The sequence below is a fragment of the Tursiops truncatus genome, chromosome 12, assembly GCF_011762595.2.
Source record: "Tursiops truncatus isolate mTurTru1 chromosome 12, mTurTru1.mat.Y, whole genome shotgun sequence".
Lineage (NCBI taxonomy): Eukaryota > Metazoa > Chordata > Mammalia > Artiodactyla > Delphinidae > Tursiops > Tursiops truncatus.
This window is the reverse complement of record NC_047045.1, coordinates 2,959,235-2,975,125: the sequence shown is the minus strand read 5'-3', so window position 1 is coordinate 2,975,125 and position 15,891 is coordinate 2,959,235. Positions and strand designations below refer to the sequence as shown.

The 15,891-nt window shown below is 31.0% G+C and overlaps 1 protein-coding gene across 1 annotated transcript in view; it reads left to right on the top strand.

Annotated features, from left to right (window-relative positions):
* Positions 1–15,891, top strand: part of EYS (eyes shut homolog) — a 1,685,417-nt gene that overhangs the window by 139,383 nt on the left and 1,530,143 nt on the right. The window contains exons 6-7 of the mRNA XM_033867388.2: positions 4,042–4,207; positions 13,608–13,747. Of these exons, the coding sequence (XP_033723279.1) occupies positions 4,042–4,207; positions 13,608–13,747 (306 nt within the window). The remainder of the gene's footprint in view (positions 1–4,041; positions 4,208–13,607; positions 13,748–15,891) is intronic.

The following is a 15,891-nucleotide window of genomic DNA, read 5'->3' as shown; positions in this document are numbered from 1 at the left end:
GTTAGTTAGGGTTATAAAAGTACTATGAATATGTATTTTTTGTCAATCAAGTAAAAGTCACAAAACTTTGGTATTGCAAAATATGCTCTTACTGATGTAACATATACTGACACGTGATATAAGAAATAGATTGCTTTCCTTTTTACGGACAATTTTCTTGATTCTCTTGCTTCTTTTTACTGTCATTGCAAAACTACTTCATCATTGTCTTAATTTCACTGCTTGTTTACCAAAATTATGCTTTTACAAGCTTATGAAAGTTCAAAGTTAATTCAAGTTTAGTTTTCTAATATGTGGTAGTTAATTAATTCACTGTCAACAATAAGATATGTGTTCACCTTCAAATGAATGTTTGTATATCCCCACCACTGACACCCCACTCAATTCCAAAAGAAATACTACAAATGCTGAATTGTTTGCTCTTTTTAAATTTTATATATAAACTGGGCAGTTACCTACAAGATAGACTAACACTGCTTTTCCATGTATATTTTATGAGTAATTTATAAACACCTATAGTTTACTGTAATAAATGTAATATTAATTTTCTTACAGATATGTGAGCTATATACTTTATAAGAATATCACCAACTTAATACAATTATAGATATTTCATATTTGAAACAAACCTCAACAAATGAGTTTAGTCTCACCTCTAGATAGAGAAAACCTTTGATAAGTGTGTTAGATAGGTTATGCTGTGGTAATCCCCTACAAACATGCATATTCATACACACACACACACTTCAGAGGCTTAGAACAACAGAATACCATTTTTCTCTCTCTCATGACATGTCAGCTGCAGCTCTGTTCTTCATTTCAGGAATAATACTTTGAGTATATAATCAATTTAGGGCAGCCAGCCATCCCAGTTTGCCTAGGACTGACTGCCTTCACTGGACATAGGGATTTCAATGCTAAAAAAATTAAGTCCCAGACAAACAAGTGAATTGTTCACCTTAAATACACTCTGCCAATGCAAGTGAACCCCTTTTATTTCAGGGGGATTATATTTCTATTTCATGGATGAAGGTTGAAACTTATGCATGTTGAAGAAGTAGATCTGGAATGTCTGGAAATAGATCTTCTAGACAAGCACAGATTTTCTAACAAATATTTGTTACTTAATCCATGTATTGAATGGGAAATATATAATAGTATTAAAAATAAGGTAAAGTATTAATTCCAACTATTTGTATTAATTTTGTAAAGTATTAATTTGGGGAGGAATAAAACATCAAATAGCTAAATGATTATTTTCTTGTAAAACTTTGAATCCCCTTTGGTCCAAATAAAATTGATAGAGAAAAATTAGTATTACCATGGCATCTGGGGTCACTGTGGAACTTCAGGTAACTTAATGACAGAGAGGACTATTAATTCTATTGGAAATTAGTGTCAATATTAAAAAGAGGTCACTTTAGAGTAACTGAATTCACAAAGATGCCAATCTTGTTATACAAATGATTCTGAATTGTTAAATTGTCTGTCTATTTAAGTTTATAAGAATTTATAAAATAGTGTTTTAATGGGCAATAGGTATTACGTGAGTCATCATGTCCATGTGAATTCAGAATAACTAATTTCCTCCATTAATGGCATTTTCAAAATTCATACTCAAAAAGAAAAGAATCAATTTATTGAAAACCATCTTACTTGTACAAAGTAGCACTATGCAGAAAAATATTTATGAATTCATGGTCAAATTGTTAAATAATTTTCCACAAAAATATCATATTATTAAAGTGTTATCACTTGTTTAACATCCTCCTCCATATGACAACTATTCCTTAGGAGTGTCATCTGGAAATATGGTTTTTCCAATAAACAAAAATGAATCCACCAAAATGCAAATCCACCTCTTCTAATAAACAAGAAGACCTACACTATATTTTCATGTTTTATATTTTTACTTGGCCGCTAGAACACTCAGAGCTATTCAGAGTTGAGGTTTTAGTTTACTTGCCTAAAAGCCTCCACTCTTCAATCTCACTATTTTACTTTATTTCTGTTCTGTTCACCTGTTTTCATTTATTTTCTTGTTGTCGCTGTGGAGTGTGTGTGTTGGTATGAATTCTCACATGAACACACAAGTCATTGACTGAGGTCACCTTTAGAATAGACCTATATCATGATACCTCCTAACCTTTACATATGGTCTAAGGAAATAAATTGCTAACACTCAGGTTGCTGCCAGACACAATTTTCTGTGTTGCAATAATCTATATATATAGTAATAAAGGCTCCAATTTCCCATCCTAAATAAGTTCTTGTAAACCCAAACTTTGTTTAGAGACAGGAAACCTTCACAGTGTCCTTGTTCAGGATAGAAGGGTCTAAAGATAGATAAATTGTTCTGACTTTCCTTGAAAACTCTCATGGGGAGCTTTGGGTTTTTTATTCAGCTATATCCTGAGTTCAAGTAACATTCAAACTAGCAGGATGAGCACCATAACAGCACTGTGAGCAAGGATCCATGTTATTCCTATGATTTTGCCTGGCATCTGTCATCATTAGCTGTCCCCTATTTTTTACTTGTCCACCTCCTCTAGAGTTATTACAGAGGATGTAAAATCTTATTTCTAAATGGACCCATCATTCTTGACTTTTCCAGACAGAAATGAGGATTATACACATATATTTGGTGCAGCTGACTCTGATATTCTTAGTTTAAAACACGCACACACACATATACAAATAAAACAAAAAAATCTAAGAGACGGCTTTGTTTAAGCTGAGTTTTATGTTCTTTGTTTTGTTTTGTTTTAAGTAAAGAGATGACTCTACTGGTTCTTAATACAAACCATATACTACTATGCTGTTTATTTTGTACAGTCATGAATTCAAATTTATTAGGCCTTCATATTTCTTATCACAATGAAGATCACAAATCCACTGACAGTGAAGATTGGCTAATACCATTTGGAGAGTTTAAATTCTGTGTCTTAGTATAAAAATTATGGGTTAAAACTTTCAGTGGTCTCAAGTCTTAGAAATTTATTACAAAATGGTGTTCTCTTGGTAGCCACTCAGTATAATGAAATGATAATTTTTTTCAGATTGTTTCTAGTATTTAGTGTTGATTTCAGTTAGATATATGGTCTTGTACTAATTTATATAAAAATTCATACTTTAAGATTCATACTTTGTGTAGCCATTAGGAATTCTATTGTGAATCCAGGTAGAAGACCATCATGACCTGAAACAATTAGAACAAAGCTTGCTTAGTACAGTAATTGCATTAAAGGAAATGTTAGATGCTAGTGAGTCCTTGTGCCTCATGACTCAGCTGTGCTTCCTTCTGCCAAATTCGGGGGGGATTTGCTCATTGGAAACTAGGAGAATTAGAAATGGCTTAAGATATGCCCTAAACAGAATATATGGCCCTTGTCTGTCTCCAGGGCTTAAATTTATCTTATTGACTTATGTCATCCTAAGACCTCAGTAAAGTAGCATGTACTAAAACTTAATGATAGCTTGAATGTGACTTAAAATTGTGTAAATTTAATTAATTTAATTGTGGGTATAACCAGATATGAATTCTGTCTTTGAAGATACTAGAGATTACTGCAGATGAATCATATTATTAGAAAATATGCCCTGATTATATTAAAATATTTTCAAATAATATACCTTTAAAAAACTGACAAACTTAAACAGTACCTTGGCATTTCATTGTGTTAATCCAAGTGATCCACTGATGTTTTAGATGATGCATCTCATAATTTGTACCATGATTATTTTTCATTTGTAAAAAAATTATAACCCAGCAGACGGAACATAAGGAAACATTGTAGGTTAAGGAGTGAGTCAAAGCCAAAAGAATATCACATAGGCAGTATGAACATGAACATGAGGCAAGATGCTACAGAAAGAGAAGAGAAAGGAATAGAAGGAATAAGAAGAGTGGTATATTATGTGTCTTCTATAGACTTTTTTTAAATTGGTGGTTTTAGAAATTAGCTGTGTGTTTGTATAAGCAAAAGTTTATATATCAAACATATTTCAGTTTTTAATCAATTTTATTATTTCCTTTCTTAGTATATATGCACTCCAGGGTGCACAAGAAATTCATGTCGATTTGTGAAGAATGTTTGCTTAATTCATCTGAACGCCTGCTACTGTGGAGCCATCAGCCATGGTATTTTTCAAGCTGAAGTTGCAAGCCCTCCTCAATTAAAATACGTGTGGCAATTGAAATTTACAGGTAATTCAATTAAAGTGTTTTTTTTTTTAATTTGCTTAAGTCAGTTCAAAATTTACTAGGTAAGTATTCATTTTCCAATCACACAAAATGCTTTATATCTCAAAACACAAAATAAAGTAAAAATGAATTTAATACTCTTATTCTCTGATGTGTTCCTTCAAAAGACATACATATGCTTATCATCTACTTCATCCCAGGAATTCTGCTTGGTGCAAGATATATAACTGAAAATATCTAGAATTACCCTCTACTCTCACAGATCTAACTATTTTTCGGAGGGATTTATTGGGAAAATACTCACAATGATAAATATATAATTGTAAATTGAAGTAAAATGCTCCTACAGAAAGAAACATCTTCCTATGCAAACTTATAACCAAAGAACCTGTTTAAAAAAAAAAAGAAAAGAAAAGAAAATATGGGCAATTGGGAGAGTAGGTTGGGAGGTCAGATAAAGTTTCTATGATAAAATGTAACAGAGATAGGGACTTCCCTGGTGGCACAGTGGTTAAGAATCTGCCTGCCAATGCAGGGGACACGGGTTCAAGCCCTGGTCCAGGAAGATCCCACATACTGTGGAGCAACTAAGCCTGTGCGCCACAACAACTGAAGCCTGCATGCCCTAGAGCCTGTGCTCCACAACAAGAGAAGGCACCGCTACGAGAAACCTGCACACCGCAACAAAGAGTAGCCTCCGCTCGCCGCAACTGGTGAAAGCCCGCGCGCAACAATGAAGACCTGACGCAGACAAAAATAAATAAATAAATAATTAAAAAAAAAAAGTAACAGAGATAAATACAGCGAGGCCATGGTAGAGAAGTTGGAGAAGACAGCATTCTATATTGAGGGAATTTTATTTTATAAATAACAATGTTTCAAAATGTACAAATGTTCACAGTTATACAAGTTTTGGAAATATGTACAATACAGAGCCTATGATTAACAATAACACATTGTATATTTAAAATTGTTCTAAAAGGACAGATCTTATGTTGAATAGTCTCACAACAAAAGGAAAAAAAAAGCCAAAAACAGAGCAGGTGGGAGGAAATTTTTGAAGGTGATGGATAAATTGACAACATTGTGTTTATGGCTTCACGGGTGTATACTTTCTCTAAACACATCAGGTTGTACACATTAAATATCTCCAACTTTTTGTATGTCAATCAGACTCCAATAAAGCACATTAGGAAAAAAATAAAAGCAAAAACAAACGCTAAGAAGTGATGGTCCTTTGAAGTCCTGGCTGAAACTCTGAGAAAAAGAGTAAAAATAAGATTTGGGAAAGAAAGTAATGTCCAAACTAAAATGTGGGATTAAAATCCTTGTAGCGTTTGACACATTAAAAAAAAATTGAAAAACGATCAGGTGGAGAAATAGATTGGAGAGGGAAAAAATGATAGAGTTAGTTGTAGTCATACTGTGAGGTGATGGAAAGTCCTTTTATGGATTGTATACAAAGAGCAAGTGATAGACGTGTCAAGAGGAAGCCTAGTTTTCTGGCTTTGACTCTTGAAATAAAATAATTCCAATACATATTTAGTTAAATATATTACTAATTGTTTTATACAATGGCAGTTCCTATTCAAAATCTATTTTGATGAGCATAATTTTCTGTTTGATTAATCTTTTAATGCTATTTGACTTCGCTCAAGCAAATTGATCCAAATTCTTGAAATTGAACAGTACTTCAATTAATTATTTTAAAGAAGATTTCCTCTGTCAATGATATTTTGACATTATAGTTTATCAACAATCAGCAAATTAGTAGGTTTGACATATCTGTTCTCAACCAATGGCTAATTTTATTCAATTGACAACAGCTGCACTTATAAGAGTACTATTACATTAAAACAGTCTTGAAGTAAACTAACAAATTAGCCTTTTAAACAGAAGACATGGTAATTTATTTCAACATGATCATAAGATGGTGTGCTGGAGAGTTAACAACCCCTAATGACAGAAATAGTGATTCATTAAGCAAATCACACTCAAGACCAGAAGTGAAAGAAGAGAGCAATAACTTGTTGATTATGTCATGTTAGTGCAGAAAGGAACTTCAGAGGCTCTGGTATGAATACCTACTATTTCACAAATTACACAATCAAACCAAACAAACAAGAACAACAACTGAGACTAGAGAAGTTACATGGAATATCTGGTCTCAGGACAATTTAGGGATTGTGTTAGCTCAGTCCTTTTTAAACCTTGGCCACATAGTATAAGCACCCAAGACACTTTTAAAACATACTACTGCTAGACTTCCACTACAAAACAACCAAACTGGAATTTTGTAGTGAGGTGGACACAGATCTTTAAGGTTCCATTAAAATACGTTTAATGTGCAGAGTGAGAAACATAGTCTTCTATTACCAGCCAAATCAGTTCATGGACTCCAGTGCCTGCATCATTTTTATATTTTCATTTCCCTTTGTCTCAAAGTAGGAATAATAGAATATATACATTCACTTAATTTTAAACATTAAACTTATTTGAAAACTAAAAATTGGTAAAGGGAACGTATTCACAACAATAAAGTACCAAATAGTGTTTTTAGGAAAAATAAGGGGAGTAATAGGAAATCAAATTGCTAGTGGATAAATCATCTCTGAGCAAATGTACTTATTTTATGAATGACAGTGGTATAACATATATTTTCTAGGACATAAGGGGTAATATGAAGTCAAAATTGCTCATGGATAAATCAGCCCTGAGCAATTATCATCAAAGTAACGAAAGCGTACTTAGTCATTATCCCTTAATGAATCTAGGTTCAGAAATTAATGAATATATCTAATTATCACAAAAATAAGAATTATGTGACCTCCACATGTGAGAATTTAAGTGACCTGGACTGTCCCAAGTGAAAGAAGCCAGTACAATAAAGCTCAATAGTCAAAAAAATATTTAAGCAGAGCCACCTAAATTCTTTTTAATGTCAGTACAGGATTCAGCAGTGCAACTTTTCTCAGTAAAGTTTTTTTTTTAAAAAAAGAATATAGGATAGATTTAAGTATGTAAATAGAATTACATATATTATGTAATTCCTATTTTTTCTTGTTGCTGTTAAGATCTTTCTTTTTCTCTCATAAAATATAATTGAAGAGGAACATTACAATCAAGCTGGTAAATTTTCATGGGGTGCATTAATTTTACCAGCAGTAAAATTATTTTAATTAAGAGATTTTTCTACCAACTAAATGAAGTGTCTTACACGCCCAATCAATTCTTGCCAATATGATTGCTCTACAAAGAAGGGAGGGTAATTAATTAGAGGAAGCCCCTTCAAGGACAATTGGTCTATGGTGCACAACTTGAGAAAGAGCTGACATGCACTGTTTCTTTTCAATGTCATCATCTATGTTCATTATATGTATTATTAGGTTTGAGAAAAGGACATACTGACAGAGTGGATAATGAGTTGTGAAATGAAATAAGATAATATGAATCATGGTTAAGAAAAGATGAAATCACAGCAAAAAAGGAGATGTTTGCTTTGAATGTCTTTATTTTTTTAAAGCTTATGATCATTTCTCTTTAGTTAACTACATTAAACATATACATTTAAAACATTTAATATGTACCAGTGAACTTTTTTGTAAATGAATAGTGATTTATGTATTTGTGAACTGTTATTGAAAACCAATATTTACTTTTAATTCTTTTTTTCCTTCAAGAAGTAGTGGATTATATTTTTGACAGAAGATGTTTCAATATATTAATTACAATCAATTCATTATTAGTTATTGTTGTAATTTTACAATGATTAATGTGAGAATAGAAAATCCTGTATCTCTAAGGAAATCTTTATCAAAAGTATTTTTCTTACCATACTGCTCCACTTTCAAGTCTGCTTTTGTTAAATACCTACAATTTTTCTATATCCATTGAGGATGTTAGGACCTTATTTCAAGATTTAAATAACAAATCTGAGTTTTAAAAACCAAATGTGGTTTAATGATTTTTACTTATATTACATATAATAATGTTTTCAAAACAGTTTTCAGTAACAGAATTGTGTTAATTGATTAATATGCTAAAAAGAAATAAATGACTTTCAAATACAGATAAGAGCTAACTAAATGATACAATGAAAAAAAAAAAGATGTTATGTAAACAGAAGTTAAAATTCCTAGGACTAAAATTAGCAAAAGCATTAAAGTTCTAAGTTGAGAAAACTTTAAGTATTGCCACAGTATATTTACAAACACAATATCTGGAAAGAAATTTCTAAAAATATACCATGTTGATGGAGAGGACACCTAACATATTAAAGATTTCAAATCACCATATTATTTTATATATTTATTAAGATTTCAATGAAATAAGAACAATGTTTTTATATTCATTTTAAGTTCCACATAGAAAACTAAATAGACAAAGCCAGGTGTACTCTAAAAAAAGCACATGGTGCAGGTTGGTGGGGTAGAGACTTAGCTCTGCCAGATATTAAAGCATATTATAGAGCTTCAATAATGAAAAGCATGGTATTATTGCATTGATAGTCAAAATATATGCAAAATGCAAAGTCCAAAAATAAATCCAAATATGCAGAGAATTTAGCATATAATAGAATTTGCCATGTCAATCTTTAGTATAAATAGGGACTATTCAATATTTGATGCTGAACAACAGAATCGTCATCTGGAAAAAAGACTGGTTTGTATCTTAGTAAATACTCTGGGTTAAATTCATATCAATAAAGATTTTATATATAAAAATTGAGATGATAAAAAACTCACAAAAATGTTGATGTATTATTTTATGAACCTGGCTGAGAGAGGTCTTTATAGTTACCAACAAAAGGTAGAAGCCACAAAGAAAAGACTGGTAATTTAACTGCATGAAAAGCAAAAATGTCTACCTGTGAAGACTTCGTAGAAGCAAACAACAAAAGAAAATTGTACATGAGGCATAGAAAGTATTACTAAATATTTGAGAAAATGCTTACCTTTACTTATAATGAGAGCAAATCACATTTTTAAAAGCACCATAAATATATAATTTTTCTCCTATAAGACTGGCGAAACTGAGAGTTTGACAACTTGCTGATTTTATCTATTGATGTTGAAATGGAAAATCACTATAATATCTGAGCAGAGCAATTTTGCAATATTTATCAATACTATAAATGTATATAATTCTTGACCTAGCTTTCCCACCACATGTCCTCATCCACATGATGAGTAATATAGGTGCAAGATTATGCATGGCATCATTGGCTCTTTGAGCAAAAGAGTAAACACAGATGTAGAAATGACTGTGTAATACTAGTACTGATTTGACAATCTATGAGATATATGATAAAGGGAAAAGAAAGGAAGGCATGCAATAATGTAGAATTGTATATGTAATAGGCTATCTTTTGATTCTTTATATTCTGCATGGGATCATCTCTCTTAAAGTCTTTTTTTTTTTATGTTCTTTGTCTCGGTGTACTGAAATTTCACTATATTGAAACTTTTGAGGATTATATTCTTCTTAAAAAATGAAATATCATTGAAATATTATATTAGTTTCAGGTGTACAACATAATGGTTCTATATTTGTATATATTGTGAAATGATCACCACAGAAAGTTTAGTTAACATTCATCACGACACATAGTTACATTTTTTTCATGTGATGAGATATTTTAAGATTTACTCTTAACAATTTTCAAATGTACAGTACAGTACCATAAATTATAGTAACCATGCACATTACATCCCCAGGACTTACTTATTTTACAGCTGGAAATTTGTACCTTCTGACCACTATGCCCCATTTCACCTATCCCCCACCCCCCATTTCTGGCAATCACAAATCTGGTTTTATTTTTATTTTTTTTTTAGATTTTTTTCTTTTAGATTCCACATATAAGTAAGATTATACTGTATTTGTCTTTCTCTGTCTGACTTATTTTACTTAGCATAATGCCTTGAGGTCCATTCATGTTGTTGCAAATGGCAAGATTCCACTTTTTTATGGCTGAACAATATTTTTATATATTTATATATATATAATCCCATTTTATTTATATATATGCATATATACATATATTATATATATATATATATATATATATATATATATATATATATATATATCTGCCACACTTTCTTTATCCATTCATCCACTGATGGACACTTAGGTAGCTTCCATGTCTTGGCTGTTGTAAATAATGCTGTAGTGAACATGGGGTGCAGATATCTTTCTGAGTTAGTGTTTTTGTTTCTTTTGAATAAAAACCCGGAAGTAGAATTGTTAGATTATATGGTAATTTTATTTTTGATTTTCTTTGAGGAAACTCCATACTGTTTTTCATAGTGGCTGCACCAATTTACATTCCCATGGTTGTATTCTTGTTCATATCTTGTCAATATCTCTTGATAAACCCTTTTATTTGGAAGCATGTCTTTCAATTTTTAGGTAGTCTCTGTATTATGTCACTAAGAATTTTTTTCTGTTTTATTTTTCTGTACCCCTAAGTCCAAAATTTTGATATTGCATCTTCTAAATTGATTCTTTCATTTTCTCATAATCTTTTATTTATTTTCCATTATTTTATTTTTTTATTTTCTACTGTATTCCCCATTTAATATCTCAAAACTAGTGTTGAATTTTTGTTTTATTATATTTGTAATTGTCTAGAGAATTTCAGTTGTCTAAATTGTACATTTTCATGATATTCTGTTGTTTTATATAAGTAAAATAACTTTTCTTATGTCTATAAGACTATTATAGCTTTGATTTGTTTTAATTTTCTTCTGTTCCATTCAGTATCTCAATTTTCTGTAAGTTGAACGATGTTTTGTTCTTTCTCACTTGGAGTCTTTCTGCCAACTTCAGGTGACTCTATTTAGAGGTGAAGACATAAAAAGATTCCCTTTCTCCAAAGAATAAACCTTGAAAATTATTTATTTGTGGGCCTGGGGGAGGTGAGTGAAGAGTCAGTATAATATCCGAATTTGTGATTTGGGAGAGAAGCTGTGTTACTAATCTCCTTGTTTCCAGAACCCATCTCAGTACCACATTCTTGGATATCTTTAAGTTCTGAGCATCTCAAGATTATCTAGGTAAATGACTTTGTTTTTCATAAACATGCCTTCTAATTAGACTTTTGTGTTTTTTCTGTTCCCATTCTGCTAATTTAGTCCCCACGCCTCCACCATCATTTCAGCTTCTCAAAATTTGTTTTCTCCCCTCTAGTTATCTCACTGCATTAAAGTTTTGTTTTATTTTATTAATTAATTAATTTATTTTGTTACCTCCTTTTAGAAGTCTGGGGAGGAGGAGGCAAAAATATCTCAGTTAAATCCAAATGTTTAATCAGATATATCATTATGGAAAGCTTTGTAAATTGGATAATTTACATAAAATAGATGCATTCCTAGAAAAAATACTTGTTTGGTAAACTGATTCAATAATAAGTATAAAATCTGAATAATCCTACAAGCTCTAAAGTAATTGACTAAAATAGTTTTAAAAAAATCTTTTCACGGGCTTCCCTGGTGGCACAGTGGTTGAGAATCTGCCTGCTAATGCAGGGGACACGGGTTCGAGCCCTGGTCTGGGAGGATCCCACATGCCATGGAGCAACTGGGCCCGTGAGCCACAACTACTGAGCCTGCGCGTCTGGAGCCTGTGCTCCGCAACAAGAGAGGCCGCGCCAGTGAGAGACCCACATACTGCGATGAAGAGTGGCCCCCACTTGCCACAACTAGAGAAAGCCCTTGCACAGAAATGAAGACCCAACACAGCAAAAATAAATAAAATAAATTAATAAACTCCTACCCCCAACATCTAAAAAAAAAAAAAAAAGACTAAAAAAAAAAACCTTTTCACAATGAAGAATACACAAAAAATAGGGTCTCATATCCAAGTTCTCCCAAATACTGAATAAACAGTTAAATGTAATACTATTTTCTTCAGGAAATAAAGGAATTCATTGTACCAGGCTGACATAACCATATTATAGTTATTTTCTCTCAGCACGCTGAAGATATGATTTTTTTTGACATCATTAATTTACTTCTCTTTCTTGTGCCTGATCTTCTGATAATCCTATCCATTGATTATTTTATTACTAATATAGTAATAATATTTTATAATCTTAAGAATACAAGCAGTCAAGTTACACTGGTAAGGCTGAAAATAGTTTGAAACATTCTGCATGGCTTCCTAGTTTCTTCCTTTTTTTCCCAGAGTAATAGGTGAGATTTCTAAATGAGGTCTGCACACAGCAGGGAGATTTCAGCTTGTGAACCCTCTCTATTTATAATTCATCTGTACTTTGCATAATTTAGATGATATTTTGCAAGAAGTCATGTCTCACGAATTGTAGGTTTGTAAATTAGAAACAATTCTAAAATAGGGCTATCAGCTAGAGGGTTTTGTAGATAAATACTATCTCCCTAAGAAATATTTTAGTCTCCTTTATAGGAGGTTTAGTTATATTCACAAGGAGATTGTATCAGGTTCCCCATGTTCTTTCATTACCTGGAAATGTTACATCCACTAATGAAAGATAAGAAGTGCTCAGCTCGACTAAATTAACTCCTTTCTCCCCACAATTCTAGGATTTCCATTTGGGTTTTTGCTTTTTTTCACAGTTTCTAAATCTCTCATTCCATAATTCCAAATCTGTTTACCAGTTATATTCATCTTTTCCTATAGATACTTCAACACATTTACCACAGATATTGTACAGTCTTAGTATAATTCTAAGTCTGGGTTATCTGTGTGTCTGCTTCTATATGTCACATTATTTTGCTTTTTAGCAATTTCATTCTTTATTGTGTCACAGATATTATCTTTAACATCAGAGCATGAAGTAGCTGCATTATATATGTATATGTATAAATGTGTTTATGTATGTCTATACCTACGTATACACACACACACACACACACACACACACACACACACACACACACACACTTATATTCCCTGACTTTCTTCCTTCTTGTCAGGAACCTAGGATAAGGTACTGGCCATTTTTCTATTATAAATATTTTAAGGAATTTTTCCAAATTTCTTTTGAAATTGTTCCCTGTACGACTACAATAGATAAAGAGCAAACATTTTTTTTGTGTAAAATGTATTGTTTATCATTATTACATTATTTTTATAAATATTAATTGGAAGTTTATTTGGCATTTGATTGTTTTTTAAATAACATGGCCTGGAAACTGTGTCTTATTCTCTTGCTGTATTTTTTAGTCCATTTTTTAAATGAGAGGGTTGGGCCTTATTCTGTTTTAGGTCTCTTTTAAATCTAATATTCTACAAATGTAGAAGCTTATTTTGTGTAAGTGTTGCCAAATTGCATTTATCAAGTAATGTGACAACTGCCTTTAATAACTCAATGTGAATTCAAGTGTGTGAAAGGTTATTTAATGTTTCATCTCTTTGTAAGGATCAGAAGGTGAAAATCATGAAGTGGTTACTGGCAGCTACTTCTTTCTCGCTTGCAGCTGCATGGAAGGTGCTGTCAGTCTGAACCGATCCAAAGCCCTTGGTCATGTGTGTTGGTTCCTACGTGAAGGAACAAGGAAGGTGAGGTACATTTCTGTAGTAGCTTCTTATTGCCTCTTTAACTCATAATTGTCTGAAAAATGCTAGAAATGTGAAGCTTGCAAATTCAATGTTCGAGATGTGCATAGCTTAAATATAACTTCATAAATTCTCAACAATGTACTTGGAAATCTTTTTACGTCTTATATTTATAATATAGAGAGGTAGTAAAGAGTTTTAAGAATCACTTTATTCCTAGTCTTCTGTCTCCTATTTATGTTATAACTTACAGACTGATTTAAAGACAGTCAAACACAGATGTGATAATGCCACTTTTTTGTTTAAAGATTGTAAATAACTACCCTTGTCTTTGGAATGTAGTTAAATCTCTGGAAGATTTCTAGTCTCTGGTCAGTCTTACCACTAACAACTGTGGGACTTAAGGCAAAGATACAAAGAATGGCCCTCTTTTTCCCAATCTTACCTCTACCATGTACAAAATAGATATTTCTAAACAACACAACAGGAAAAAAAATAGAATTTTAATTTTAAGTAGATAAGGAACTTCTTGTCAAAATGATTAAGGAGTTTTCCAAAAAGTTTAGAGAGTTATCCTAATATTTGTAACCTCTCTTGTCTGGACACAACCTAATTTGGTCATTTTATATAAATAAAAACCAAATTGTAATTTTCTGTTTGGTGTATCATTCATACAAAATTTTCAGTAAAGATTTTTAAGCTCTTTTCATTATAAATAAATCCATTAATATTGAGCAACTTTATAAAAAATAATGCAAGTTTTTTTGTACATAAAATACAACCATCTAGAGAGGCATTACAAATACAGGCAAACAGACTTCAAACTCTTCAGAACTTTTAATTTCACGTATGCCCTCAAGTATATTTTTCATTATGTTTTTAAAATTCATGAACATATGTATTAAGCTTAATATACTTTTTCACATGTGTATTTAGCTAAGTACAGATACACAACTATGCACATAGATGATTAAGTTTTTATCTTTAAGAAACATTTGACTTATCAACATATTAAAAAACAATATATATTATATTAATTTAAATAAGTAACTGTTTTAGGAAACAAGCAAATCACATATTATCTTATATACATATTTCTATTTCTCTGTATTTTTTAAAAATAATTACCAACTTTAAATAAAGTAATGAACATTTGCTGTTTTCGACTTAATAGAAAACACAGAGAGAGCAATCCAATAATTTTTAGCTATTTTATTTTTTCATGAGCACACATTTTATAACACTTTATCAACTTTTTTGTTAGTCAAAATAAACATAAATATACCTATATAAACATAAATATACATCAGTTAATGACATGTGCACATTTTAATTTCCATTCTATAAGAAAAATGGTAATTTAAAACTATATTTAGAGATCAATATTTGTTTATTTTTCTTACTTAAAAATTATTAAGGTATCCAAAGATAATTTATTAATTCAATTTAGTATCAGTGTAAGGTCTTCCAAAGATTTGGAAATTGTAATTTACAATATCATGTTAAGTTCTTATAATTTGCAGTATCATCAATAAAACACTCCAGTACATCAGTGTAGTAGAGTCAGTGAAAATGAATTAGATTTAACAGTTTAAATTATATTCATTATTAAAATTTCAAAGAATAAATACAATTTCAATTACATCAAATTCATATTTTTATAATTATAAACAATCTGGGGAAACAATAATAGAACACCTTTTTAAAAGTTAAATTGTTCTAATTTGCCTAAGGAGTCTTTTAGTTATTGGTAAATTACATAAGATTTATTTTTAATATAAATAAACCTCTGTGCTCACATATTTAAAAAAATCAAGACTTCTGAGTTCATGCCGGAACTCTAAGCTCCTAGTGTTCTATTCATCTAAAAGACTAATTAAATTACCTGCACACACAGGTACACTTTTTCTGCTTTGTTAAATTTTTGACAAAAGGAAAACACAAATATAACACAGTTAAACATTTTCTTCTCCTTGTATTTTTGACTGTGTGAACAATAGTCCTAGAATGTACATATAATTATAGAAAATTATTTATGATCAATTAATTTAAAATTTTCCTAAGAAAAACAAGGAAGAAACAACAAAAAAGAAGAAGTGAAGGAAAGCTAGCTTCAGACAGATATACAGTCATGATTGTTAAAAGTT